Genomic DNA, 27436 nt, shown 5'->3' with positions numbered 1-27436 from the left:
TAACGTTAGAATAATCCCACTCTGCCTGTTACAGTGCGGCCTTATACTGCCTTCTGGTCCCAGATCCACTTTGCCCCCAGGACAATGAGTGTTTCTGCAACTAAACAGCCTAAGCTACTTTGACCTTTTTCTTTTATAAGCAAATCTACTTTCTGGTTGTATAAAATGGACATGAATTAGATGGATTTGGAAATGATGATGTAATGACACAATTTTAATGTAAAGGAAAGCTTATGCTGGCGTTTGTGGGAAAAGAATCAGGAGGCCTGCCAGCATGTTATTTGGGACCAGTCAGTGCAGGGGTCATAAAAAAGCAGCACAAGGTGGACTGAAAACACCAGTCTGCAGTACTGCGGCTTGTGTCCACCCCTCCTAGACGATGAGCTTCCACACAGCATTGCATTTACAATATTAGTGGCTGTAGTGAGTGTATCTATACAAATAATAAATTTCTGGTCTTTTTTTTTTTTTTTTGGATAGGAAAGTGTGATCACTGCTGAAAATAAGTGTCATTTAAAGATACGAGAGTAGTTCAGTATTTTGTCGAATAAGCAGTTCTTCTGAATACAATGTTGTATTCTTCCTATACCTATTTGCTTTGTGAAAAGAGTATTCACTTTTCCGTAACTTTAATAGAAATTACTCTTCATCTGAAGAGCTGCTTATTTTAGAGCTGTTTCAACTGTAATGTGAAAATAAAAAGAGTAAAACACAAGGCAGATACATATATTGAAATACTTCTTTCGTCAGTCTTTGTCACTCTCCCCAGTATAGATGAAGGACCAAATTCATCTTTTCTTTTACTCCTTTGATTTCTGCTCATTGAGTAAATCCATTATTTACAAGAAAGCAAACCTTTTAAAGAGCTTCCATTTCAGCACATTTCTTATTTGATTTAAAGATGCCATCTCATAAATTGAGACACATAAACTTCCTCCAGGCCTTGATCCATTTGAGCTTTGCTATCTGATGCTTTTGCTTTTAGGTGGTTAGAACCTGATTATTTGTATTCACTTCCAGGGATCAAAGTAGGTTGACATATCTGTGATTTTCTATCTTCAAATTTTTTTTGGGGGGGGATGACTATGACTATGTTTGGCTTTTTCTGGTCCTGAAATGTCACTTATCTGACAGGACTTCTCAAAAATAATCTCCAGTGGTTCAGTGGTTATTTTGGCTATTTTCTCAAATATTGTAGATTGAAATCCCAAGGCCCTGGTGATGTGAAAGCATCCATTTTATCTCAGTACATTTAATTTGTATTCTTCCTGTTCTGTACAGCAAAAGTTGTATTGTCAAATGCCCGGTTGAAAACTTTATTGGGAAAGCTGAATCAGAATACAGGTGGCCAAATCCCCGATGGTGTAAAGAAGCAACTTTTGAAATGAAACCTGAAAGTACACTGGATAAAGGTACGGCTCACTGTACGCAAAAAAGATTTCTTTTGCTTCAGTTTGTTTCATGAATGTATAAACCTGTCGTGAAATCATCCTGCTGCTATTATTTTAATTAAAAAGAAAACTTTAGGTAGTGTTAAGCATCCACAAATGCAGTGATGGGGCCACTGGTACAGCGTGCCATGATGAGAAAACAATGTAATTATTTATAATTCTCGTTTTTTAGAAAAAATGTGAGTGTAACACATGAGCAGAGCTTTTTTTCCCCCGCATACAGGAACCCGCCTGGCCGGGCTATGCATTTTGCGTCCGCAGCTGCCAAAGGACAGCTTTGCCCACAGGTACCTTCGGTACCGAGGCCGCTCTTCCCTGCAGCGCTCGCCGCGCATGCATGAGCACCCCGAACATTCCCTCCACAAGGTCACCGTGGGCCGGGGCCGGGGCCGGGGCCCGCCGGCCGGGCGGGAGCACCGCTGGAAGCTCTGTCACGTCCTTCACTCAAAGGTCTGGGTGTCCCCGGCTGCAGGGGAACCGCAGCATCACACCGCTGCCCCCCCGCAGCAGCAGCAGCGGCCTCCGGGCCGCGGTGGCGGCGGCCGGCTGCGAGCCGGGGCTGCACGGCCGTTTGCCCTCTCTGCCTCCTGCGCGAAGCGACTGCCACAAATGCAAAAAAAAAAAAAAAAAAAAAAAGGTGGGGAGGGGGGCAGGATGAGCCCACTCCCGCTATCTGCTTGCATTGCCGCACGTATATATAGGCGAGCCGCCGGCAGCCCGCGCCCCGGCAGCCGCTCCGCGCCCCTCCATTAACTTTTCCGCCGGGCTCCGCGCCCCTGCGCAGCCCGGCTCCGCGCAGCCCGCCCCCGCCGCGGCCACCGAGGGACCGCCCGGGGGGGGCGGCTCACAGCGGCAAACTTTCCGCTTGGCGGGGCCGTGGAGGGGGCTCCGTCCTTCCTTTAACTTCCACGGCGCGACTCCAGCGCCAGCCTCGGGCTCCCTCGGCCCTGCCGCGCTGCGCGGGGGGCGGCGCGGCAGAGCCCCGCGCTCGTCCCCAGCGGCGGGCGCCGCTCCGGCCCGCCCCGCACGGGAGTGAAGGCGCCGGGCTCCGGCGGGCTCTGCTGCTGTTGCTCCCGCCGCCGCCGCCGCAGCAGCAGCAGGAGGAGGAGGATGGAGCCGGGCAAGGAGCCCCGGGCGGCCGCGGGGGAGAAGCCTGGCGAGCCCGAGCCGGCGGTGTCCTTCCAGGCCCGGCTGTGGAAGAACCTGCAGCTGGGGGGCAAGGGCCGGAGCGGCGGCGGGCGGGCGGCAGCCGAGCGCCGCACTGCGGAGCCCCCCGCCCCGCCGCCGGCGGCCAGCGGCAAGGGGGACCTGCCGCCCGGCGCCAAGTGGAGCGGCTTCAAGCGGCGGAGGCAAGTGCTGGACCGCGTCTTCTCGTCCTCCCAGCCCAACCTCTGCTGCTCGGCCGCCGAGCCGCTGGAGCCGGGCGGCGAGTCCGGCTCCGCCCTGCGCCGCCTGCGGGAGCACCTGCTCCCCCAGGGCAAGGGCCCGCCGCCCGGCCGCCGGGAGGACCCCACCGCCGGCGATGAGGGGCCCAAGGGCGGCAAGGAGGGGCGCCGGCCCGGGGCGCACCTGTCCCACCAGAAGAGCTCCTCGCTGCCCAGCACCGCCTGCCTGGAGCAGCTGCTGCAGGGCTCGCCCACCGCCGGCAGGAGGAAGGAGCAGTGGGCGGAGGACGGCGACGGCAGCGCGGTAAGTGTCGGCCCCCGCCGCCTCCCGCCGGGTTGCCCTACCGGGCAGCGCCGGCAGCCCTCGGCGGGCGAGCGGGCGGTCCCGGGGGGACGAGGCGAGGCTGGGCGAGGCGGGGAGGTGGTTCTCGGGGAGGGGAGGTGAGGTGAGGCGAGGCGAGGCAGGAGGGCGGCTGCTGGGGAAGGGAGGTGAGGTGAGGTGAGGTGAGGGGACAGGCGGCGAGGCGGGAAGGCGGCCGGGGCCGGCGCTTCCCCCCGCCCGCTGGTGCGAAGCACCCTTCGCCTCAGGGGGAGACCCGCCTCGGGGCCGCCCCGCGCCCTGCGGCGGGGCCCTGGCACGCCTTCCCCCGCCGCGGGGCTCGGCTCGGCTCCCCGTGGGGCAGCGGCGGCGGTGGCCGTCGTGACAGGCGGTGTCGCGGCGCCATGTCCGCGCCGAGCTGTCGGCGCGCTGTGCTGCGAGGGGTGCTCGTACCCCGGAGGAGGAGTGACCTCCCTCAGACCTGCCGTGTATAAACCGTGCAGAGAAAAGGTGTCCCGAAGGCTGAAGTTGGGCTTTCGTACCCGTAGTGCGGGTTCCCTCGCCCTCGCGCCTTTCCCCACAGCCGCCTTGCGTCCCTGTGAGGGCCCCTCGCTGCTGGTTGCTGTCCTTGACGCTTCCAGCACGGCTTTTGCTCAGGTAACCTCCACTTTTTCCTTGCCTGGTTATCCAAATTTGAATTATTATTTCATTTAATTTCTGCAGGACACCCAAACAACGACCACCAGTACAAATTTAATAGATGGCAGATAATTAATTGGCAGAACATACCAGGCACGGTCACACGCAGCCGTCGCTTTCAGGCTGATGAAATAGTCGTTTCCTCCCTTGTTGTTGGGGGAAGGCGGTGTACAAAGCCATAGCTCTTCCGACTGTCAGTTTTGAAATTAAGTGGTGAAGCTAGTGTTGATAGGGGCTGCCGAATCTTGGAATAAATTTCCTGTGAGGAAAGTGCAAAACATATGAGTCATTCTGGAGTTTGTGTAATTCTAAGCAGTCATCCACTTTTTGAGGAATAGTTGACTAATACATATTATTATATATTGTCTTCTGTCATAATTGAGGAGAAATGAGTAACTGAAGTAAAAGGCACGCTCTGTCTGTTTGGTGTCAAAAAGAAGCTGTATGAATATATTTTGCTTTTCCTATGGCTACAGAATCCGTGGTTGTGGGCTAGTGAAGAGCAGTTGTGGTTCTGTGACGACTTGCAAGCATCCCTTGAAGTCAGTGGGACTTCCGTGTCCCCCTGCAGAGTTCAGCCTTCATTTTTACAAACATGGGACCTAGATCTAACTTCGTGTCTGAGCCCCAGGGGGCTGTTTTGTTGCCAAGCACTGTGCTGACTGGAAGCTACTGTGGTTATCCCTTGTATAAATCATGCTTGTAAATGGTTTAGGTCTTTGGTTCTTGACGTGGGATTACTTTGACATGTGTTTACGACGTGGGCATTTCCCTTCAGTAGTCAGTCCCTTTCTCCCCCCACCTTGGGCTCACAAAAATATATTGCACATTTAAAGTATTATTGTTTGGGACCACAGGATATTCTTCTCTTTTAAAGACAGCTACACCTAGCAATTAATAAATATGAAAATGTGGGGTTTTTTTCAGTGCTGTTCTGTTGGTGTGTTCAGCAAAGAAACAGCACATTTATTTACAAAACATGTCAATTGTTATTTAGTTTTGAGGGCATTACTCTTGTTTTGAACAAGGTACAGTCATAACATTTGGAAGGAATACTGCTAATCAAAAATAAGTGTTACCCAAGCTTTCTAACACTTGTCTTTAATTAGCAGGATTATGGCCAATTCCTCCAAGCAGTTTCTAGTATTAACTTGGACTGTGCCTGCATACCAGACCTGTTGTTTTTGATATTAAATAAAGCTTGTTATGTCCCTTGTGTGTTGGAGGGGTTTGCAGAGCTGTTGATCATGATGTGTGTTTCAGAGGGATGATTTGAAACAGCTGTTCTGCTATTCAATAATCAGCATGTCCTCTGCTCTTCTCATCTCTAGAGGTATAATCTCACTCAGATTATTAAATCTAATTTAATTCACCAGTTTCACTGAGCTATGGAATAGTTGGGGAAATGAGACTCAGACTATAAAGCGCTGTTGGACTGTCTTCGGTTGTGTCTGGTACTCTTCAGTGGTCTGTTATAGAGCAAGAAACTTCCACTGTGACCGGCTGGAGTTTCCAATTCAGTATGTTTCAGGAGTCAAGTTTTGCACCCTTACATGCTGTACCCCCAGGTCAGTAAGGTCCCTGCCTAACTTCACTCATGGCATTTACACACCTCTGAGGATTTGGGGTTAGAAGTCTGGTAACATGAGTTTGGAATAACTTGCATTTTTCAAATCCAAGTTCTACTTACCACAGCACAGACTTTCAGAGGTGTCCAGATTTTTATTGCCCAGCAGCCTTATGTGTCCAAAGATCAAAAAAATTCTAGTAACTAACAGAATCATAAAAATGAGATTAAATTATCTAGAACAATACTAGCATTTCAACTTGCTTTAAGATGTATTTAAGATTTGATTGAAGTACAGGGGCAAGCCAATGCTGCTGCCTCTTTTGGATCAAGACTGTTGAATATTTTAGCAAATCTGTACACAAAAAGACCTACTAGATATTTTAAGGGAGATGGTGGGGAAAAATAAAATCCCATGAGAAGTCAAATTTCTTATGCTTTTAAACTGAAATAATCCAGTTGTCATCAGTGAAAAGGAGCACAAGTTAGTGTGGTGGATGGGAAGACTTACAACATAAGTTGCACTACGCTGCATTTAATCTTGGAATGTACTTTTTGGCATAGTCAATTATTTACAAATAATTTGAACTAATTAATATAAGGGTATAGCAATATTGCATTGGACATGGACAACCTAGCAGAGGCCTCGTTTTCTCAGCATTGAGTAAAGCTTCTGTTGCAGTGAGTAGGGTTAGTATCTTACTTCAAGTAAAGGTGCACACTTAGAATGATAGAATCATATAGGTTGGAAAAGATCCTTAAGGTCGTCAAGTCCGACTGTTAACCTAGCACTGCCAAGTCCACCACTAAGCCATGTCCCTAAGCACCACATCTACACGTCTTTTAAATACCTCCGGAGATGGGGACTCCACCACTTCCCTGGGCAGCCTGTTCCAATGCTTGACAACCTTTTCGCTGATGAAATTTTTTCCTAATATCCAATCTAAACCTCCCCTGGTACAACTTGAGGCTGTTTCCTCTTGTCCTGTCGCTTGTTACTTGGGAGAAGAGACTGACTCCCACCTCTCTACAACCTCCTTTCAGGCAGTTGTAGAGAGCGATGAGGTCTCCCCTGAGCCTCCTTTTCTCCAGGCTGAACAACCCCAGGTCCCTCAGCCGCTCCCCATCAGCCTTGTGCTCCAGACCCTTCCCCAGCTCCGTTGCCCTTCTCTGGACATGCTCCAGCCCCTCCATGTCTCTCTTGGAGTGAGGGGCCCAACACTGAACACAGTATCTGGGGTGCGGCCTCACCAGTGCTGAGTACAGGGGGGATGATCACTGCCCTACTCCTGCTGGCCACGTTATTTTTGGTACAAGCCAGGATGCCATTGGCTTTCTTGGCCACCTGGGCACACCGCTGGCTCATATTCAGCTGGCTGTCAACCAACACCCCCAGGTCCTTTTCTGGTGGGCAGCTTTCCAGCCACTGTTCTCCAAGCCTGTAGAGTTGCATGGGGTTGTTGTGACCCAAGTGCAGGACCTTGCACTTGGCCTTGTTGAACCTCATACAATTGACCGCCCATCGATCCAGCCTGTCCAGATCCCTCTGCAGAGCCTTCCTACCCTCGAGCAGATTGACACTCCCACCCAATTTGGTATCATCTGCAAACTGACTGAGAGTGCCTTCGATCCCCTCGTTCGGATCGTTGATAAAGGTATTAAACAGAACTGGCCCCAGTACTGAGCCTTGGGGAACACCACTGGTGACCAGCCACCAACTGGATTTAACTCCATTCACCACAACTCTCCAGGGACGGCCATCCAGCCAGTTTTTCACCCAGCGAAGCATACGCCCGTCCAAGCCATGAGCAGCCAGTTTCTCCAGGAGAATGCTGTGGGAAACGGTGTCAAAGGCTATACTAAAGTCTAGGTAGACAACATCCATGGCCTTTCCCCTATCCACTTAAGAGTGGAGTCTTATGCAAAGAATAACCCTTACATTTGAGTACTAAACGATCTAGTTCTAGATCTAGTTCTGCCCCAAAGACTGAATACTTCTCAAAGCTGTCCTTGAATAGTTTTGGGGAGAGAAGGGCATCATAACTACTATATTTGTTGGCAGGAAATTTAGGTTCCTTTTAAAGGGTTGCCAAAGTGTGCATATGGTTTATTAGGACAAAAAATAGACAGATGCAGGATTAAACATGATCCTTCTTCCAGCTTCCAAAGGCTATGTGGCAGGTTTGCTTGGCCAAACCTTTCCTAACCCTAGACGGGGCATCCAGTCACTTTCATATAGCTGAGAGCTGCAGGATGTGTGCTGCACCCTTGAGGGAACGAGCTGAGGGCGATGGAAGCCTCTTGCGGTGCTCCATGGGCAGAAGATGACAACAGCCCTCCACGGCTTCTGCTGTTCCACAGGACTTCCAGTGGCTGAGTGTGCTGCCATGCCCCAAGGCTGCACGGCAAGGGTTTTTCCACTTGCCCCTTATAATTTGCATCTTCTTGCCAGCAGGAGCTTGGATTTACCCAGCAGTGCTTTTGCCAGCATGGCCTTTCTCCTGAATGTGAGATGTAGCTTTGCATGGAAAGCTTTATGCCACTTGCAGTTTGTCATAATCATGTAGTGAAAACCAGGAGGGTGGAAATATCACTGTTTCTTAAGATTTGCAATAATAAAGAACTTATAAGCGTTGCATCTTCTTAAACGGAGAACACAGGTGTGGGCATATGTCACCTTGAATCAACAGCGGACGTGAAGAGCACTTAGGGAGAGGGTTCCTGGCTGAAGGGGCATCCAGGCTGCAGTCTGCCTGCCGCAGTGAGAGCTCTTGTGGGCACGTTTCCCCAGTGGGTTTTCTTGCAAGATAATGACTTGGTAGCAACAAACTTTGTGACTTTTTAAAGTATGTCACAGGTTGATCCATTAAGCTGAAAGAGTGGACAGGTTCTTAACTGCTTCTCTTCCTGTCTGTCTCCAGTTCTGTGGTTACGGGGGGTAAATTGGAGACTTGAGAGGGCTCTAGGGTTATTGCAAGGGGGGGAAGGCTAGGGCTGCCGCTCGACCTCTAGATGCATAGCCATAGGAAATGAAGCTTCATTAGTTTTGCTGCACGCAGAACCATGTGCTTAATTAATAAGGCATCCTTCAGACCTACTTTTGTGAGTCTTCAGAGTCAGAGATTGGGTAACGGTGGTCTAGATTATATAACACCGCATGATGCAAGAGATGAGACAACGAGAAAAACCTGAGATACGTATCCAGATACTGGGTCTCTCCCATTCTCTCAATAACGTGTAAGTATTTCTCAGTTAAGTTGGCGTAAGAGTGAGCTGTGTGGCACATGAGAGGGATCTGCAGAAAAAGGAGAGTTTAGTGGCAGGGTCGTATGAAGAGAGGTTGCACTTTCAGGGCAAGGAGCATGGTGTTGTCCTGAGATGTCTGGGAAGGAGAAGGGAAGAGTAGTGATGAAATAGGTGCAGAGGCAGAGTTGCGGGGGAGCCTGAAGAGAAGAGAGGAGACTTTTGAATTTGGTGTGGAGGGGGATGCAGAGCCAATGAAAACCTGACTGGCATACCAGGCACGTTTTTCTGCCTATACCAGCATAAATCTGTATCTGGCTTAGAGCCACTGGAGTCAGTGAAGTTACCCAAGGGAAAAATTTGGCTTGTTTGTCCTAATTGGCATATGTCACAGGTCACGTTTCAGTAATTGATCCAGCCAGTGAAGGCAAAAGAACAAAATAAAGACAAAAGAAAAGGCAGAAAATGTCAGTGAAAAGCTACACAGATAATGTCACCCAAGAGAATCTTAATTACTACTTCAGATTTCTAAGAAACTGCACTGGGAAAGGTGAAGTTGGTGAGGAAAATCAAACAATTCTGTCAAGGATTACCTTTTCCTGAGGTAATGCCAATACAAAACAAAAAGAGCTGGAGGGAGCAAATTTGAACAGGTATTTGGAGTATGATGTCAGGGCAGCAGTGTTCGGAGAATAAGAGCGCAAAATTTTAGGCAATGGGAGAAAGCTTACTTTTGGGGATCTGGCCACTGACACGTAGGGAATAAGTAGATGAGTAAATATTTAGGCTGTCTGGGTCAGAAGAGCCTGGAGCTTGTTAACAGAAATCGCATAGAAATAGAAATAGCAAGCAGGAGTAAAAAGCTGTTGCTAACATTCATTTATTTTTAAGAAAGCTGTTGCAGTCTCTCAAGGCTGTTTGTTTCTCTAAGAGTTTAATTAGACATCTGATTTTATCAAGGGAAGTTCTGCATTGCCCTGTTTCGTCATTGTATTAATTTCTGATAAAAGGTTTATCTTTCAGCAGTTTACGATGCATTAATCTGTTTCTTATGCTCTGTCAGCCTCTGACCAGTCTGTCAACTTATGGTATGTTAATACAGTGTGTGTATATTACTGACATAAAAACCAAGAGATGGCACAGCAGAATTGTATTTAATTATATCCTAAATAACCTTTGCTTAATTAACTAAAGAATCTCTCCAGAGTTTTCAAAGTGAGCTGCGTAATTTTTCAGAATTGGCCAGTTCGCATTTATCCTTGTATGAAATACTTAGATATTTTAAAGTGAACTGAACTAGTAGCAGCTGTTGATATACTGTTTATCCATGTCCTCATTTAAGCTTTACTTTCTCTTTTTTTTTCCCCTGCCTTCACTGCTCATATGTAAAGGTGTTCATAGTAAAATAATTGTATTGAGAATAATAGATGGTTGGTGGACAGGAATTGCAACAGTCCTTGCACTGAAGGAACAAAAAAATTCTTATTTTCTACCAAGTGACGCTGCTGTAAAGTGATTAACTTTCAGTGTAGGGCTTCTATCTGGATTTCAAGTGACTGTGTCAAAACTCTACTACTTCAGTGTACTTCATGTGTGTAGTTCATAACATACTGAACTGTGATGAACTTTTTAAATGTAAAAAACCAAACACCTAAAAATAGTTATAGCATTAAACTTTTTCCCAAGAAATGCTGAACAATGTTTTTTCCCTCTTGTTAAAATGTTGGATGCAGAAAATTATTAGGCATACCAATAAGACTTATCATCAGTTACTGTATTGTTGCAAAGAGAAGTACTTTTTAGCATTTAAAAAAATACGACTAAAACAGTTTCAAAACTGCCAGTATGTCATTTAACATCCAGCCCTGTAGGTAGTTCTAATTTAACTCTTTTGTCTCGTGATGTGGTGCTAACATATTATTAGACCCAAGTGTCATCTTTTTTTTCCCTCTTGGATGAAGTGCTGGTCTTTGGCAAGATGACTGAGAACTCTGCATTGATCTGAAGACTGAATTTGGCTTTTCCTCTCTAATCTTAATATTGATCCTAGATCTCAGATAATATGTGTTATCTTCTAGGGAATTTTAAGAAGGTAACTATAATGTAAGCACTGAAGCTGTAAGTTTAAAAAATAAATGTTTTTTTCTTCCCTTGTAAAAGAAGGCAGAGTTCCCCCAAACTTTATCTGTGGTAGGCTTAATTTACCAAAACTACAAATTAGATCACCATTAGTTCAGTATGGCGTTTTGTTTTATGTAGAGTTTGTGTTCTGCTCAGGGATATAGCAGTGTATGGTCCATGTATTTCTGTAGTGGTGAACTGATGACAAACCGTAGCAAGCACACAAGAAAAATGATCCCTCTGGACTTGTAAGTATTGAAGTCTTGTGGGGTAGCTGATTCATACCTTGCCACCAAGCCAGAGGTTCCCTGTTTCAAATACTTAGAGCTATGATAGACCATCCCTGTCGAAAAATCTAGTTTTGAAAGTTTCATACTCTGCATGTGAAAAGTGGGACCTGAGGATAAAGCTATTAGAGTACCGGGATATTTATCAGTAAAGCCACCTTGTTGCTCATGTTTCACGTGGATGATTTTTAGGTGAAGGGGAAGACTATGTCTCAGCAAATCAGGTAATTAATAAGAACAGTTAGCAGTCTTCCACTCCTTTGTGCTCTACTTGGATGTTGCTGATAAGCTTTCCCATGTAGTCATTTGACCAAATAAAATCTATAGCTTCAGATTATTGACTAGATAGCATTTGTTGTTTCAAATTCTTACAAGTTCTCAAGTGCTTAATTCCTTCCCTAAAGAGAAGGAATTAACTATATAAGTGACTGGAGGTGATTAAGTATATATAAAAGCCCTAAAATAGATTCCTTTGCTTGTTCCAAACAGAACTTTTAGCAGTGATTAATATGGAAGAGTGCAATAGAGGATAAAGATTTTCTTGAAGGGTGGTATTTAACACTGCGTTGAAAGATACGTAGCAAAGTAATGTTGAAAGGACTTGTCTTTTTGTTATTCTTTTTTGTATTTCCTTCAGTATTTCTTTTATAGGCTGTATCTACTACTACAAGATAACAGTGCTGTAAGGTAAATAAATCACTTTTGTCTCTGGAGCAATACATCCACCTCTGCCTTGTTTGTGCTTTTCTGTAGCCAGTGGAGTTGATGTAATTTTGCATTTGTATGAGAAGAGATTCAGCAGTAAGTCATTAACAAAGCATGTCATATTCTTGTTAAAAAAAAAATAGCTGATTTTTCAGGTGGGCAAATCCAGAAACTTGACTTGTAATTTAGCTATGGCTCATTGGTAGAGCATGTCAGGGGAAGGGCTATGAGATACTTGTAGACTTGTTTGTTCAAATGGTAAGGTTTAGTTTTGCATCTCAATGAGAAAATGGGAGAGACAGTAGCACTGTATACCCCATACCACATTTGGGCATTGCATCAATACTTTCAGAGTATTGTCCATTAAATCCTATTGCTTCTAGAGTAATGCGATTTTTCAACTTGTTTTTAAAAAAGGGACTAAAAATGCTTAATGTTTGTGTTAAAGTTTCCCTAAGGGAGTAATGATTTGGTGAACTATTTGTGTTGCTCTGTCATCAGATTTTTCTGATGGTCATATGAGTTTCCAGTCATTAGCACTGATAGCAGTCTGGTAATTAATTGGCATTTTATCCTTACAAATGAGGGTTTATGTTTAGGGCATACTTTTTCCCATTAAACCCAGTCCTTGCTCTGATGCATTTGAGACTTAGCATCACTGATGCTTAAAATAAAACTTTTGGCTGTTGTTGGATATGGTGTGGTGTTCGTGTTTTACATGTTCCCACTTAACTTCAGCAGGGAAAGCCGTTAACTGCTAAGTTGGGTAGCAGGTGCTATAACTAGGTACCAAGCAATGACTGCTGAGTTCTTCATCAGTTAATTATTTTTTCCTTGTGGACCCTGTGTTATACCCCAGAAGACATGGGCTAACACTACAGGGAAGTTGGAGATGATGTGTAAACACTACCACAGAAAGATCCTGTCCCAATGTTTCATGCCCCTAGTGAAGTTTTTCTGCCCCGAAGATGCAGGTTGAAAGAGCATCTTGACAGGTTGTTTTCTCTGGGAACTCTAAATGCAATGCAAGCCCTGTCAGGAACAGTGCATTTGATGGTCACAAGATGGGGGGTAAAAGATGGAATTCTTGACTTTATTATTCTTTGGTATTATGTAATTGCAAGGCTGAACATTTTGTTTCCCACTAAGCAGAGAAATTCTGTAATAGATGACTGATGTTTTAACCACGTCTTGTGAAAGGGATTTTGATCAACTTACCCTTCTTCTGCCGCTTCCCCCCAACTCCTCCTTTACTGAGATAAATGTTATTTTCTTACTGGCCTTACGTAGATAAAAAGTTCATGTCTCCAGGACTGTTGCTTCCCTCCCGCCCAGAAACGTAGCAGAGCAAAAATCTGGGTTGAATTACAGACATGCTATTCTGATAACGTGTCTGTTCACAGGTGAAATGTATGCCATGAATGTTGGACAATGTTGAGGCCAGGTAATGGCACAGCAGAAACACATCTAGAGCTTTTGCTGTCAGTAGGAAGGGAACTTCAACTAGTGGGACAGATTTTGTTGATCTGTCAAAATGTTGAAGTATCTGCAACACTTTCTCTGAACTGTCTCTTCATTGTAATATTGGGAAGTGCGAACCTCTGTGAGCAGAATTTATTCCTTCCTTCAGCCTGTATTCTGTGGCATTCTTGGCTGTTCATTCATTTAGATATTTTTTAAAATTATTTTTTAGATCAAATCCTTCCTATTTTTCCCAATTCTGTATTACCTCCTTCATACTAAGATCACAAGTTGCTGTAAAAGCCCAGAGGCAACAACAGTGCATACTTCGGAATGAAACACAGTATTTCAAACTTTGCTCAAATCTAATTGTAGTGTAAATCTAATTTCTATAGCTTTGTAATTTTTCTCTAGCTTCCCTCTGCTCATTTGAAAGGGGAGGGAGGAAGTACATTTCTTCCCAGAAAACAAAGCCAATTTAGTCAATTGTTTAACTACTCTTAACCACTGGCACTGTTAAGATGCTCTATAAAACTCAGTATCAAACCAGTTTTTGCAGAGCTTCAGTGTTCAAACTTTTGCTCTCCTCCCTTCGTCCTATTCTGGGGAAGTTCTGCAACTGTTTCTCAAGAAAATCATATTCAAGAATGAGTCATGAAATGTGCTATCAGGCAGATCAGATGTTTTTTTGGAGAAAGGCTGAGTGCTATTTACATAAGGAAGTTGGCTTTAGTCTGAACGCCAGGCATTCTATGGGTAGGATGCCATTTGGTTTTGATGTATCTGATCTGGCGGCATTCAGTTTACCGTCTCTGCTGTGCTTATGATCAGGTGATCACGTCAGGCAAAGATGAATAATCCTCTGAAGGCTTGCAAACATTTGATGAACAAGATAAAATTAATGTGCCTCACAGATTCTTTGTGCAGTATATCCAGTTAAGCCATTCAGTACCTTGCAGTTAATGAATATCCTTATCGGTTTCTCACCTTGTGTGAGCTGTTCTGTCTCATATCTCTCATATAAGAGATGTACGTACCCATGAGACACTTCTTTGCTGCTTTTGATGCGTGTTATTAAATCAGCGGCTAGACTGCCCTGTAGCTAATGATAAATATTTTATGGCGTTAAGTTTTAGACAAATACCAAAATCTTCTGTGTACTGCCAGAGGGGTGAGAACCCAGACGCTTCTGTTGCCTGTGTTTGGTTAAGGTGGCTTATGCTGCAGCTCATGTAATTATAAGAGAAGGAGAACTAGCAACAACAGCTAAAGCTTTTATTGGTAACTGTAAGCCAAGTTCTCTTTCTAAGCCTTTTCTACCCAGTTCTGGAGCCTAGAACAGAGCACACGGCAGAGGTCACCGGCTGAAATGTAGTTTCAGTCTGTGCTGTCTCTCTGTATGCTGGCAGACCCAATGCATGGGAAAGAAGTTGAGACTTTTTCCAGAAACTAATTCTTGTCCAGTTTGGAGAGGACTTAATTTTCAGCTGTGGTGAAGCCCCCGTGGTCTGTCCAGAAAACGTAACTACCTTCGAGGAACTCTTAGATTCTTTTTTTATCCCCAAAGCTAGAAAATTCTACCTATTCATGTAAGCATTGTCTAAAAAAAATCCAGCTGATTCTATCTGGCGAATGGCTCTAAATTCTTAGAGAGAGGGGACAAAACTCTTTCCAGAAGGAAGAAGCAAATGCTCACTTCCTACTGTTGTATTTGCTGGGTGAGGAATGATTATCAAATGAAATTTAATGCACAGCAGAGAGAGAGTCTGAAGTTCTAGGAGGCTTGATGAAAAGTAGGAAGAATGATTAAGCTCTCTTAATTGAAGGTAAGAAATGGAGCTTCCCCCTTTCATTTTAAGGACATCCTTACTCTTACAGTTAAAGCCTTATTGCCCTCTTTGGCACAGGCTTTTAATATTCTGTTACAGTTTTAATAACTCAATTTTTAAATTTTGAACATTATTGACATTAGATGGGTGTTCTGATGTTCTGCGTTACTGTAGTCAATATAGTATTAATATGAAAATGGTTTTATGCCACAAGAACTGGCTTTTGCTGTTTGGTTTTTTACTACATTTTAATGAAAATAATGGTAATACCATGTGGGAATCAGCTGGAGTCCAGGAAATGTGAAGGAATAAATGCATATTAATAATGTAACCCTTGTGTGATGCATAAAAATCCCTCTCTGAGTTGCAAGAATGGGGAATTTTAATCTTTATCATGTTTATAAGATTTATATCTAAGATTCAGCTAATAAATGTAGTGCAGGGTAACAGTTAATCTTCTCATGCAATTTACGTGCTAAGATTTATGTTACAGTGTTTTCTGTGAGTTAGTGTGGGATAACAATAGAAATAGTCTAATCACGTTGATGTGTTGGAAATCTGCATTTCTGAAATGATCTACAGAATGAAGGGATTTTCCTTTTAAACTTGTATCTACACAGTTTAGTGTGTGGGGGTTTGGGGGTTTGTTTTTGTTTTTTTATTCCCCCCCCCTCCCCTTACAGCAGTCAGATGCTTTGATTGCCTGGCTTTCAGACTAGAACCATATGGTGGATGGCTATGTGGTTCTGTGTGGGGAAGACACACTGGGTGTGAGGCTGTACCAGTATTCGGGCATATAACATGTTGTGTATAGGATTCCAGATGATATGTTGGGTGTAAGGGACTTAGAAAGGGTTGTTTTGGTATGCTGAAAGTGGGTTCCTCAGCTTTAGGAAGTTTAAGTGTATCAGTCATCTAATCTCGAATTTCTGTATTTCATGGATCTCTTATAGAGGCAGTGTTTCTTAGTCACCTAATGCAGAAGAACTGAGCAACTTCCCTATTCACAGATAACTTCTTATATTAACCGAGACTAGAAAAATGAAATAGCAATCATCCTGAAAATTGTGATGTGCTAGAAAAAGGTATGTTTGTAGTATCATGAATTATACCTCTTTTTGCTTTTCCCAGTAGACCCTTTTTAGCACTATGTCAACATGCAAAGTGCAGCCTTATTTTGTTTCCAAATTCTTGCTTCTTTTACTTTCTAATTTTCCTTAAAACTTGGAAATTTTGAGAAAGTTATGTTCCTTTCTTGTAAGTATAAAGTGCTAGAAAAAATTGCCCCTAAAATAACAAATACAGACAAATGGAGCTTTTCAAGGACATTCAAGGTTCCCCTGTGCCCCCAAGAGTGGTATATTGAAGGACAGCATGTATCACAAGCCTTGTTAAATAATTTCAAATGTTTAGAAGCCAAATATTAACCACAGCTGTACAGTTTTCTGCCCTTTCTGCCAGTGTTCTGTTGTGCTGTTCCTCCAGACAAATGTTAACTTCAGGCCTATTGTAGCAATGTTTTGAATAATACAAGCTGTAGCTGGTCATGTATTGCCAGAAGTCTCTGTCAGTTGCAGAACTGCAGACTAACATTGAATTTACTTGATCTTTCTAGCTAGTGTTTTTAAATATGCGTATCTTGGCTTTGAAGACCTGCCATACTCTTAGATAAACCATTTACTAACAAAAACAAAGTAAAAGCGTAAAAAAACATGCTTACGATTATCCCTGCTTTTTTCTGTTTCTACTTTTTTTTTGCTGTAATGGTGATCACAAATGACAAAACCCAGGTGGTGGTACATTTTATTATTTAGAAAAGAAACAGCCGCACTTCAACTGAAGGGTTTATTGGTCAGTTGCCTTATTACATGATCTGTGCTCAAACAACAACTTTTGTCAAAATCCTGGTGTCAGTTGCTTTGCTTATAGAAGGAGAAGCAGCTGCTTATAGCACATAAGAATATTCCTATTTTTACAAATGATTGAAAATATCTAGAAGAAAAGGAAGAACTTTCGTTTGTCCTTACATTAGACAGTACGTGTCTGGGAGCAGGCACTGAGAGCAGTACAGGCGCAGTAGTCCAGCACTCACCAAGAGGACGTACCAGGACCTTTTAGCCACGTGTGTGTAGTACGTCTTCCCCACTGTGATGTCTCTTCTCAGAGCTAGCTCTGGGTGTTTTGTGGGGCTCTTGAACGTCTACAGAAACGTGAGGATTCAGTTGTATGTGAGTGGAGGGGTGAGGAGGGCAAGGGGGAGAGAGATACCCGTGATGTGCAGGCAAGATGCTGCGCACAGTAGTGTATTTTGTTCACTTGTGGTTTAGTAAGTGATAGAAAAGAACAAAAGGTGTTGACATCACTTAACTGCAGTTAAGTATGGGTTATTGTCTTTCTAAGCACATAGATCTTGATGTATTTATTTCCTTGACAAATGCACCAGAGAATCCATACCAAAATTTTGAGAGTTACTGTTTGGAGAGGTCATGACACCCAGTAGAAAAGGGTCCTAGACAACACACAAAGAATTTTGACATGGAGTAGTTATGCAAGACAAAGCTACTCAAAATCTTTGCAAGTCCCTTTCTAAGGAAAAGGACATCAGTCAGTTGCTTGCTCTGTCAGTCCTTTTTTAGCAAAGAATGACAACTTCATTCTGTTGATTTATTCTGATATGGTTGATGCAATGTGTGTTAGTTTTATTGCAGTTGAGATAGCTGATGAGAGCCATGGAGGGAAAAAGAGATGGGGTAGTAAAAGTGGGATTATGAGTACCATTCTAGGGATGCAAGGGGAGATGGCCAGTCACGGACAGGTGCTTTGCTCTTTAAGACTGCTGTCAGCTGTTGCTGGGAAATTTGGTGTAGCAAACCAGGTTTGATTTGGTTTCAGAGTTAGGTAAAACAGTGCACATGTGAGTGTGTATGTGTGTGCATGCATGCATGGAAGAGGGAGGAGAGTAGATGAAGTTGAGGGGAAGACACAGGGAAGATGAGCAGAAACTTTTGTATTAGACAGAAGTCCCTTCTGCTCCTCTCTGTCATTGCCACCCATCTTCATCGGTGCAATAATTTCTGTACTAATGATTTATGTGCTAATAGCAGAGGCACAATAAAGTCCCAAGAGATTTACCTAGTGAATGCCAGCAGCTCTTCTGGTAACTTGTTTCCTGGTCTCTTAATTCACAGTTCTGGATGGAGTAGGGGTCCTTCACTGTCCCAGCTGTTACCATCATCAGTGTTTAATCTTGTTGTATAATGGGCCCATTCTGGACCATTTATTTCAAATTTTGTGATCATCTTAATAGTATTGCAATGATAATGCAGTACTTTAAAGCATCAGTAGCTCTTCAGCCTTTCTGTCTTACTTATGTAACATACTTATTAACTGTTAGTGTTACAGGTTATGGGTTTCCGTAAGTGCCCTGCAGTTTAGTAGCTTGGTAAGGCAGATCTGTAGGTCTCAATTATTAAAACAGTGCAGACTTCTGCTGCACAAGCGTGTGACGACAGATGGAATAGTGATGCCAGATTGCAGAAGGGCTGCACTAGTGTGTCAGTGTCACATTATTTGGGTACAGCCTTTAGAGGCTACTGGTCTGTTCCCTTTCACTGCCCAGAATCTGCAGGCATGTTGTCCTTCGGAAGGCACTTGGGAAAGGAGACAGGAGAGATTTTCTTTCATTGCAACTTTCTAGGGCATCCTGGCTGAGGTAGTCATAATTTGGTTTTTCTGAATTCATCGGGGAATGGAGTGGTTTTCAGCTATATATAGTGCAGGATGAAGTCAATATTTCAGCACTTTGAGGTTTGGCAGAAAAAAGGTTTGACATCTTTTATTGACTGAATTTTTTAGGAGCAGGGCAGAACTACAACCCATGAGTTTATTTTTAAAATATGAAACGTTTATTACCACGTTGCTGAAATCTTTGTTGTTGGGCATAAGATTGAGCTATTAGAGACTTACAGAGTAAAACTATTTGACATTATCCTTGTTGTCAGTATTAAGAATGAAGATTGAGATTTGAGAAGGCGGCAATGTGAACATGCTTTTTTTTTAACAAATCTTGTTGAAAAGTGAGTTATTTATGACCAGTACATATAAAAACTTGAAGGTTTATATATTGTCTTCTATTTGAAGTATTTGATATTTAGGGAAAAGCTTACCTATCTTGTGAAAAGTGTACGAAATATTTAATTTGTCCTGTGCTATATATGCTTATATCATGTACACTCCGTGTCACCTGGTGATGTCCCTGTTTAAAAGAAGCAATAGCTATTGCAGGGCTTAGCTGAGTATAAATTTAGAGTATAAATTTTCACAAAATCCAGGATTGCTACTTTATTCTCATTAGTCAGGTATACTTATTCAGGTCAATGTGTTGCTAATTGTCCAGGTTATTGGATGTGAATTATTTGTCATGTCATATAATTTAATGGAAATCATAGTTTCTGTCTTCATTGCACTGCATAGATGGGAACCTGTAGTTGTATTTCATAGTGTATCTTCAAATTTTCAAAAATTCCCTGGGATCCAGGGACCGGACGCCTGGGGACGGTTCACAGCTGCGTCGGGGGGATTCAGACTTGACATTAGGAAACATTTCTTTACTGAGAGGGTGGTCAAACACTGGAACAGGCTTCCTAGAGAGGTGGTCGATGCCCCAAGCCTGTCAGTGTTTAAGAGGTGTTTGTTCAATGCCCTTAATAACATTAACTTTTGGTCTTTAATAGTATGCTTTAGCTTTTGACTTTAAGTTTTGGTCAGCCCTGAAGTGGTCAGGCAGTTGGACTAGATGATTGTTGTAGCGCGCTTCCAACTGAACTATTCCTATTCCTATTCTATTCCTATTCTAAATTTGATTTTTAAAAAGTGGGAAAAATTGCAAAAGCACTGATCGTAATAACAAGCAAAATACCTTCGTTGCAGTTGTTCAGCAAGACTAGAGGCTTCTGGTGTTCACTGTATTTGTTCATCAGAAAAATAAGCATTTTAATAAAGTTCTCCTCTTAGCCTGTCAGAGGAATTGCTTTCCTAAATAGAGCTAAATGTCAACTGAGTTGTGATTCTCAATCCACTGTGTTTTAGTTTGCTTAGACAAACAGAAAACCAATGTCATTTCTCCTGTTTGGGAATCTACTGTTGTAACCCATGGGAGAAGAATAAACTAGCATTATTTATTTATTTGTTTGTTTGTTTATTTATTTAATATCAGAAAGGGCCAACCTGCTGTAAGTAACACTTACATTTTATTTGTGCTGCTTGATTGCCTATAATGGAAAAAATGCCTTGAGGCCTAAAATACATTAAAGTGTTGTTTGTTTTTTTTTTCTTTTCCAAAATTACACTGTGGCTTCCAAAAAAATAATTGAGCAAAGTTACACACTTCAGTTTTTTTCCCATGCGGAAGTCATGCATCAGTTCATGAGCAGTGTCTAGATGAAGTGATTACAAAATGTGAAAGACAAGATTATTACTGGACTAGCCATGATAACAATAAGCAGGAAGAGAAGTCTTTTGTGGTTCTTTGTGGCAGATGTCTAATATTGTTTTCTGCAGTGCAGCTGTAGTTACTGTGAAGGGTAGCCAGTTAGACTACTCTCCTAATTACTCTGAAATAGATTCTGCATCGCCTCAATCATCGGTGCCCACATACAATGTCTGTTTATAATTGGTAAATGTTAAAAAACAGACAAAAAATCAACCCTATCTCTCTTCCTGTCCTTGCTCAATCCCAACAGCTTTCCCTGGTTTTGTAGGTTTGGCTATTATAGTACTTTATACCAACAGGGGGCAAGAATTTATTTGCAATCCAAAATTATTGTATTATGATTAATCTGTTCTGCTTGTCTTTGTATGTAAAATATTTCTGTTTTAGAGGTTGACTTCTCTTCACAAGACTCTTACATTTATCTTTGTTGTATTGATACCAGTTTAAAAGTAGACATGCATGTTGATCTGTGCTGATCTAGTAGTATTTTTCTTAAATATCTTTTGATACTTTTCAGTGAGATCCTCTGAGAGTCCTCCATCTCCTTAAAATGCCAAGAGAAAAAAATCAGGCACGTAATAAGCTGGCCTAGGAATAAGCTACTCTCCAAGTCAAGCAGCTTTCCTGCCCACAGAGGAGCTTTCCAGTACAATTACTTTCAACACATGAAACATACTTGCTGAATGACCTAGTAATGGCAGCGTGAGATTAATGTGCTCTGCTTGTAAATACAACATTGCACTGCAGTTTGGGAAAAATCTTTGTGCTTCCTGAAGTATATGATTTGAATGGAGATAATGTGCCTGTTTTGTCAAGAATAACTAGTCGTGGATTTTCTTACTGTTTCATTTAGGGGAGAGAAGTTTTCTGATAATTGGTGTTTGAGTTTCTTAGCAGATCAATAAATCCAATTAAAAAGCTTTTATCAGAAGTTCACCAAATTTTTATTTTAAACTTCAAAATGAAATAATCTTTTTTTGTGTTATTACCTAGGGATGGTAAGGCGCAAACATATAGGGAAATGAAAGTTTTTGTCCACAGGAGTTTAAAGTGTGACGTAATCTCATAAAATGTGATAGCAGTCGCAAGCAAACAGCAGAGGAGGACAGTGAGACAGTTGAAAGCAGAATAAACAACCATCAGCTACTCTGTTCAGTAATTGCTGTTTCTAAGGAAGCTACTTAGGAACTGACATATGTGATACCTTATGTAAAACTGTGATTAATTTGTTTCCTTGCCTGTCAGTGAAATATGATATATGGAAAATATGCCAGACTTTCCTTCAGGGTGGGAAAGATACTGCTAAGATAATGATGAAATTTTTGATAAAGTAAGGAAAACTGTATTTTAGATTGAATGAAAGCTGGCTTTTCTCCCCAGGGTGTTTGTTTTTCAAGACTGGACCATGTAAAAAAGGAGCTTCAACCAATGGAGTGCTGGATCCATCACTGGGCTTGGGATATACTCATTCGTTACACTTTCCCATCTGCCTGCAGGTTCTGGATGCCTTCTGTAGGATCCATTTTGTGCCAGCAGGGTGAGTTAGTTGACTTGAGCTCCTGCAAAATGAATCCGTTTCACTTAGTGGTCACAAAATTGCTTGATCTAATGCACGGGAAGAAAACCTCCCTTGAGAGAGATCGAGAGGGATCGTAGATAACCGTAGTCTGATAGTTAGGGCATTTAGGTGGGTGGTAGCTGACCTTGCTAAATTCCAGCTCCAAATTAGGCAGAACAACATGCATTTGAACTTGTCTCAGCTACATTGTAAGATTGTTCTGCAATGGGACATTGTGTTTAAAGTGAATATGCTACCTTCTCCTGTTTGTTTTCTCTGATGTCCTGAAGGGTAGGCATACACCAAGCATTCCTGCCTTATGGCTTTGCCGAGGGTTCTGGGTGACAAAATGCTTTCTGTGGAAGTACTGAGAGGGTTCAGACAAGGGATGGGGTTCAGAACAGCTCTGTGGTATCGAGTATCTGAAACCCTGATATCTGGAAGGCTTTGCTGGCGGAAATCAAAATGCAGACTTCATGTGTAGCTACATTTAGATGGCACTTGACCAGGGATGCTGAGGGTCTCCATGTCAGTGTTGGATACGAGTTCCTCCAAGTTCAGCTGTGTAATTGTCTCATGAAATTCCTTCAGTGGTACGTTGTAAGACACGACCTTGAGCCAAAAGGCTGTCAAGAATATTATTTGATAAATAGGAGTATAATTTTTTTGTTTGGTTCGGTTGAGAATATTGCATAAGGACTTGTGACATAAAGAGAAAGAATTGGTACGAACATCAATACCATCAAATCCCAGAATCTCTAACACTTCAGTATAACAAAAGCATAAGTGCCTGCAGAGACGCAGGAGATACACAGGTCACGCTTGGTTCACACTGCCTCCCTCACCCAGAGATTTTGCTTAGGCAATGCCATCTTCAGTTTATGTCAGGAATTTGAAATGACCCTGTCCTACAAAAGACTTCCAAAAACTTGCTATCTGCAATCTTTCATCAACCATTTCTCACCTGTTTCGGCTTATTGCAGACTCATAAGATAGCAAAAAAAAAAAAAAAGTGGCATCACATTTCTGACCCAGTCCTGACAGGATATATTTTTGTAGTCTGTAGTGTTGCGTGCGCTGTATTTAATACTGTATCACTTCTGAATAACTGTTGTCTTTGCTTTTGTGTGCAAACACAAAATGTTTATCTGACGTTTTTAATATCATTGTTTGTTGTGCAGTCAATGATTTGCTACAACAAAGGAGTTGACATAGTTAATGACATAAATTTTTGGTCAAAGGAGAACTTGGGAGGTTTAAAGTGGAAGGTTCAATATTTTTGTGTGTAAAATGCTATGGATTATTTGTAAAAATGAAACAACAAAGCCTTTCTCTCCCCTGTGATCTAGCAGCAACTTGACAGTACATGTGAGCAGGTAACACACAGAATTTATTCCAAAGCCTTTCCACCCAAGAGCTTGCATGCCTTTGATAACCCGGGAACCCTCTTGCCCCTGAGCTCTAATATTCTGTTGTTCAGTTTCAGTGATTCTCTTTCCTTGCCTGCCTTCCCCACCCACTCATCTTAAGTTTTGTTTGCATTGTGTGGGATTTATCTTCATTTGCTTTACTTTCTGAGTTTTATTACTTCAGGTGTGGGTTACCTGAATGAAAATATGGTGAGTGGTTTAAATGTGCACTTATATTTAAGGTGATACTTGCTTAATATACATGATTTATATTTTTACCACCCGCCTCCCCCGCCCCCCCTTATTCTTTCCCCGTAGAAGTAAAAAGTTGCATTGACAGTGAAACGTTCAGCCTCTGATGGTCCTAGACTGAGACATGGAAATTATGGTCTTCCTGTTTCAGTGTGGTCCTATCCTGTGATGCTGCTGTGCACTTGGACATTTACTGCAGGTAATCTCCTCCTGGTCTGCAGCTGCAGACAGGCTTGATTTACATTGAGTTCTGTCTGTATGCTTTTTTCTCTTTTTCCTTCCTCGTGTGGTTGATCTAGGCAGAGAAGAAACACAGATGAAATGGAGCAATATCATTTTAGCAGGTTATTGAAGAAAAGCTAATTAGCATTTTAATTGTTTTGAATTTTAAGTGGCTTCTACTTATTCACTGTGGGTTGAAGAACTCCCTTCTATGCCTGACCTGATTACATTAATTACTATTCTTAGTGTAGACTGCTTCTATTACTTGGAATTAATTTTTGTATAAGGTTAGATCCTCAGCTGGTGTTAACGGGTGTACTTCTGTGATACACAAGGCAGAGGATCAGTTTATGCCTGCTCAGGATTTGGTCTGGGTTTGGTATAATTAAGTCATGCTCTAGGGATACAGGTACAAGGGTGAGGCATTTACTTCTACCAGTCAGGAATTGCTATCTGAGGAGTCCCTTCATAGTAGGCATTCACATCCATTAAATGTAGCTCTGTGTGACTTCAGAGTTCTCCAGAGGCAGGTGAGTCTCCTTTGTGCTCATCTGGAAGTACTGCGGTCTGAGCAGCACCCTGCAAACTTTCTGTTGGAACTGGAGGCCTAAAGACAAAGTGGGTCTGTGTCCAAGTGCCCTGAAGAGCTTGTTTTGATTGACTGTTAGGCACTGCCCAGCAGTGAGATTGGGATCCCTACAAAACACTTGGAGAAGCTGTCTCTTACATCATGTGATGGAAAAGAATGTGGTTGTGTCTGCCTCCCAGCACATCATGTTGTAAGAGGTAAAAGCTGTCATCCAGGAGTTGGGAGACCTTGATTCAGTACCTTCCTATACAGAAAATGTTGAAACTCTCATCTCCTGCCTCCTGTCAAGCTAGAGTCTTTTCTAGATAGTAATTTTATGTGCTTATTGTTAAAAGTGTGCTACTGTAACGGGAAAAAATTGAAGATGCAGTGGCTGTAGAAGACACATGAGTAAACATGGATCTGTCACCTAGGATCTAAGAACATAGATGCTAATACTTGTTTAATTGTTTCTGTTTTTTTTGGGGGGCGTGGTTGTTGTTTTGGGCATTTTGGGGTTTGTTTTGTTTTTTTTTTTTCCCCCATAAAGAGTGCTTAATGTGAAATTAAGCAAGTTGGCATAGGGAACAGAACTTGGTTCACCTTTTTGTGCAAGATGATACTGAAATTTTTAGTAGCCTGCAGGAAAGAAAATAGGGACTGGGCTGAAGGAAAAGCTTGGTTGCAGGAAATAGCTGTCTTACCATTTCGATACCAGTTTACAAGTCAGGTGAAATAGTCTTTGTTTCTTTTGTATGTTAAGTTCTGTATGTTAAAAAAAATGAAAATACATTTTAATTTCATTTATGACATCACTGAAGTGCTCTGTTAGGAATTGGTGCATACACATGACATCAGATGCATGCATAACCAATTAATAGTCAAAGCTATCACCTACTTAATAATAGGCTTTTCCATGTGTGTTTATTCCTGTGTTAATGCTAGAGACTTGCCCACTTCTTTTACTCAAAATTAAAGTATTAACATTCAACAAGAAAAAAATTATATACTCACATCCAACTTCCAATGTTGTCATCACTTTTATAACAAGGCAATGAAAAGTGAGGACTAATTTACCTATTTGCCACGTAAATGTAGGTAATTCTTGATAACTGTGCTTACATATTTGATTAGGATGCGATACCTGTGATGGTTAAATATTTTTTCCTGTGTGTGTACATTATCTAAAAGTAGACAATTTAAGTAACAAGTCCCGTACAATTTAATAATCTTTGCCATCAAATGAAGCTTGTCCTGTCATGGATGAGTAGTTTTCTTTTCGAAAGTATTTTGCTGAAGGCAGCCTGTTTAAGTTGTCACTTTAATGTGTTTCAGCTTAGTGTTTGTAAAAGGTGGATGTCTGCAATAAACCTTTTATTTTTTTTTCCTCCAGTTCTATGTGGAGAGCTACCCATTTGGGTGAGGCTTTTTTTTTTTCCTTTTAATATCTAGCTTCTCAAATTTTTATGTATTTTTGTATTGTATTTTATTGGAGGAACATATTGCTGTCTCCTTGTTTAGACTATCAGATTGCCTCTCTTACCTGTGTCATGATTAACAGCCTTATGGCAATTTCAGTTGCTTGCATATAACAGACAAGATTTGTAACATTTGTATTTATCTCTGTTTTAATATGATTTAGCAGTGGAAACTAGGGGGAAAAAAACAAAAAAACCCCAACATACTCCTCCCCCCACCCCAGCAATATGTGACAAGCCAGCTGCTGACTGACAAACTGTATGAGACTTCTGAATTGCTGTTGATTTATTTTTAGAGTCTATTTCTTGCTCCTCCTGGAGAAACTTGGAGAGAGTCACCTTTCTTTTCATCTGTGGGATTATGTACTATTCCTAGCCTTTCATGACCCTTCTATGTCCTGATAAAGTGTCCTCTAGGTGATCGAGGCAGCCCAGATACAGGTTTTTGTGGTGTTTGTGCTGCTTGGCACCATCCTGAAAATGCTAGAGCAGCACTGAGCAGCTCGATGAGTCTGTTCTTGGGGGTGACATGTTCAGGTAGCTTTTACCTGCCGCAAAAGCTGCTCTTTGTGTAGCTGTGTGAGATGTTCTGGGCATACTTACTTTCCAGTATAATTAGCAAATATTGAGTCATGATTAAAAAAAAAAAAAAGAATAGCAATGTAGAATATCTCAGTAAATCTGCCTTTGCACCATAGTAGCAACTGAGACAAGCAGGCAGGCTCTGGGGCCTGCTGGCTACTGCCATTAGTGTTCAAACTGATCAGTGACTTTCAGTGCCTATTTTCACTTCAGATGCTGGAGCAAATTCCTTTCTCTGGTGTTACTGGTTGTAGAAGTGCACGTGCTTAGGCTCAGACAAACGCGGCTCCTTTTTCTGCAACTGTTTTTTCCAATGTGAGTGCAAGAAGCCCTCTCGTGCTCCATCCTCGCCTGTGAATCAATCCCTCTAGAGCTGAGGTTCTGTTTCAGGGTGTCTGGTGGTTTGCTTGTCTGAGGAGCCAAAGCTGGAGGAGAAAATTGGTTCAAGGAGATCTCCATCTGCCTGCAGATTTCTCTAGTGGCAGTTCTGCATCCTTGGCAGCCAAAATTTGGCCTGAAGAAGTACCCCTTATGTTGGTTGTTACTATTTAATTTTAATGGGGGAAAAAGATCATTCTGTTCTTGGTAACAATTTTTAATGCTGGTAATAATGCAGTAGACAGAGCCAAACTTAAGTTTGGTCTGAAGTTTTTTATAGGGTTGGGGGGGAACTTTGAGCATTTGGTACGGAAAACATTGAAGAACAATAAACAATTCCATGCTGCGATTTTTATAGAAAAAAGTACAGAACTTAATTTTGAAGAGGAGTTGCACTTGGAAATATGACGGTAGATAGCCTTGGAAATTTG

The 27436-nt window shown here is 42.4% G+C and overlaps 1 protein-coding gene across 4 annotated transcripts in view; it reads left to right on the top strand.

Annotated features, from left to right (window-relative positions):
* Nucleotides 1–2321: 2321 nt before the first annotated feature.
* Nucleotides 2322–27436, top strand: part of MCTP1 (multiple C2 and transmembrane domain containing 1) — a 291466-nt gene continuing 266351 nt past the window's right edge. For 3 of the 4 annotated variants that reach the window (XM_072860789.1, XM_072860787.1, XM_072860790.1), the window contains exon 1: nucleotides 2322–3140. In XM_072860789.1, coding sequence (XP_072716890.1) covers nucleotides 2562–3140 — 579 coding nt within the window. In that variant the 5' untranslated portion in view covers nucleotides 2322–2561. Of the gene's footprint in view, nucleotides 3141–22050; nucleotides 22096–27436 lie in introns of those variants that run through there. The other variant, XM_072860791.1, reaches the window with a different exon arrangement.

The sequence above is a fragment of the Ciconia boyciana genome, chromosome 4, assembly GCF_034638445.1.
Source record: "Ciconia boyciana chromosome 4, ASM3463844v1, whole genome shotgun sequence".
In the NCBI taxonomy this organism is placed as follows: domain Eukaryota; kingdom Metazoa; phylum Chordata; class Aves; order Ciconiiformes; family Ciconiidae; genus Ciconia; species Ciconia boyciana.
This window is presented reverse-complemented; position numbering and strand designations above follow the sequence as displayed.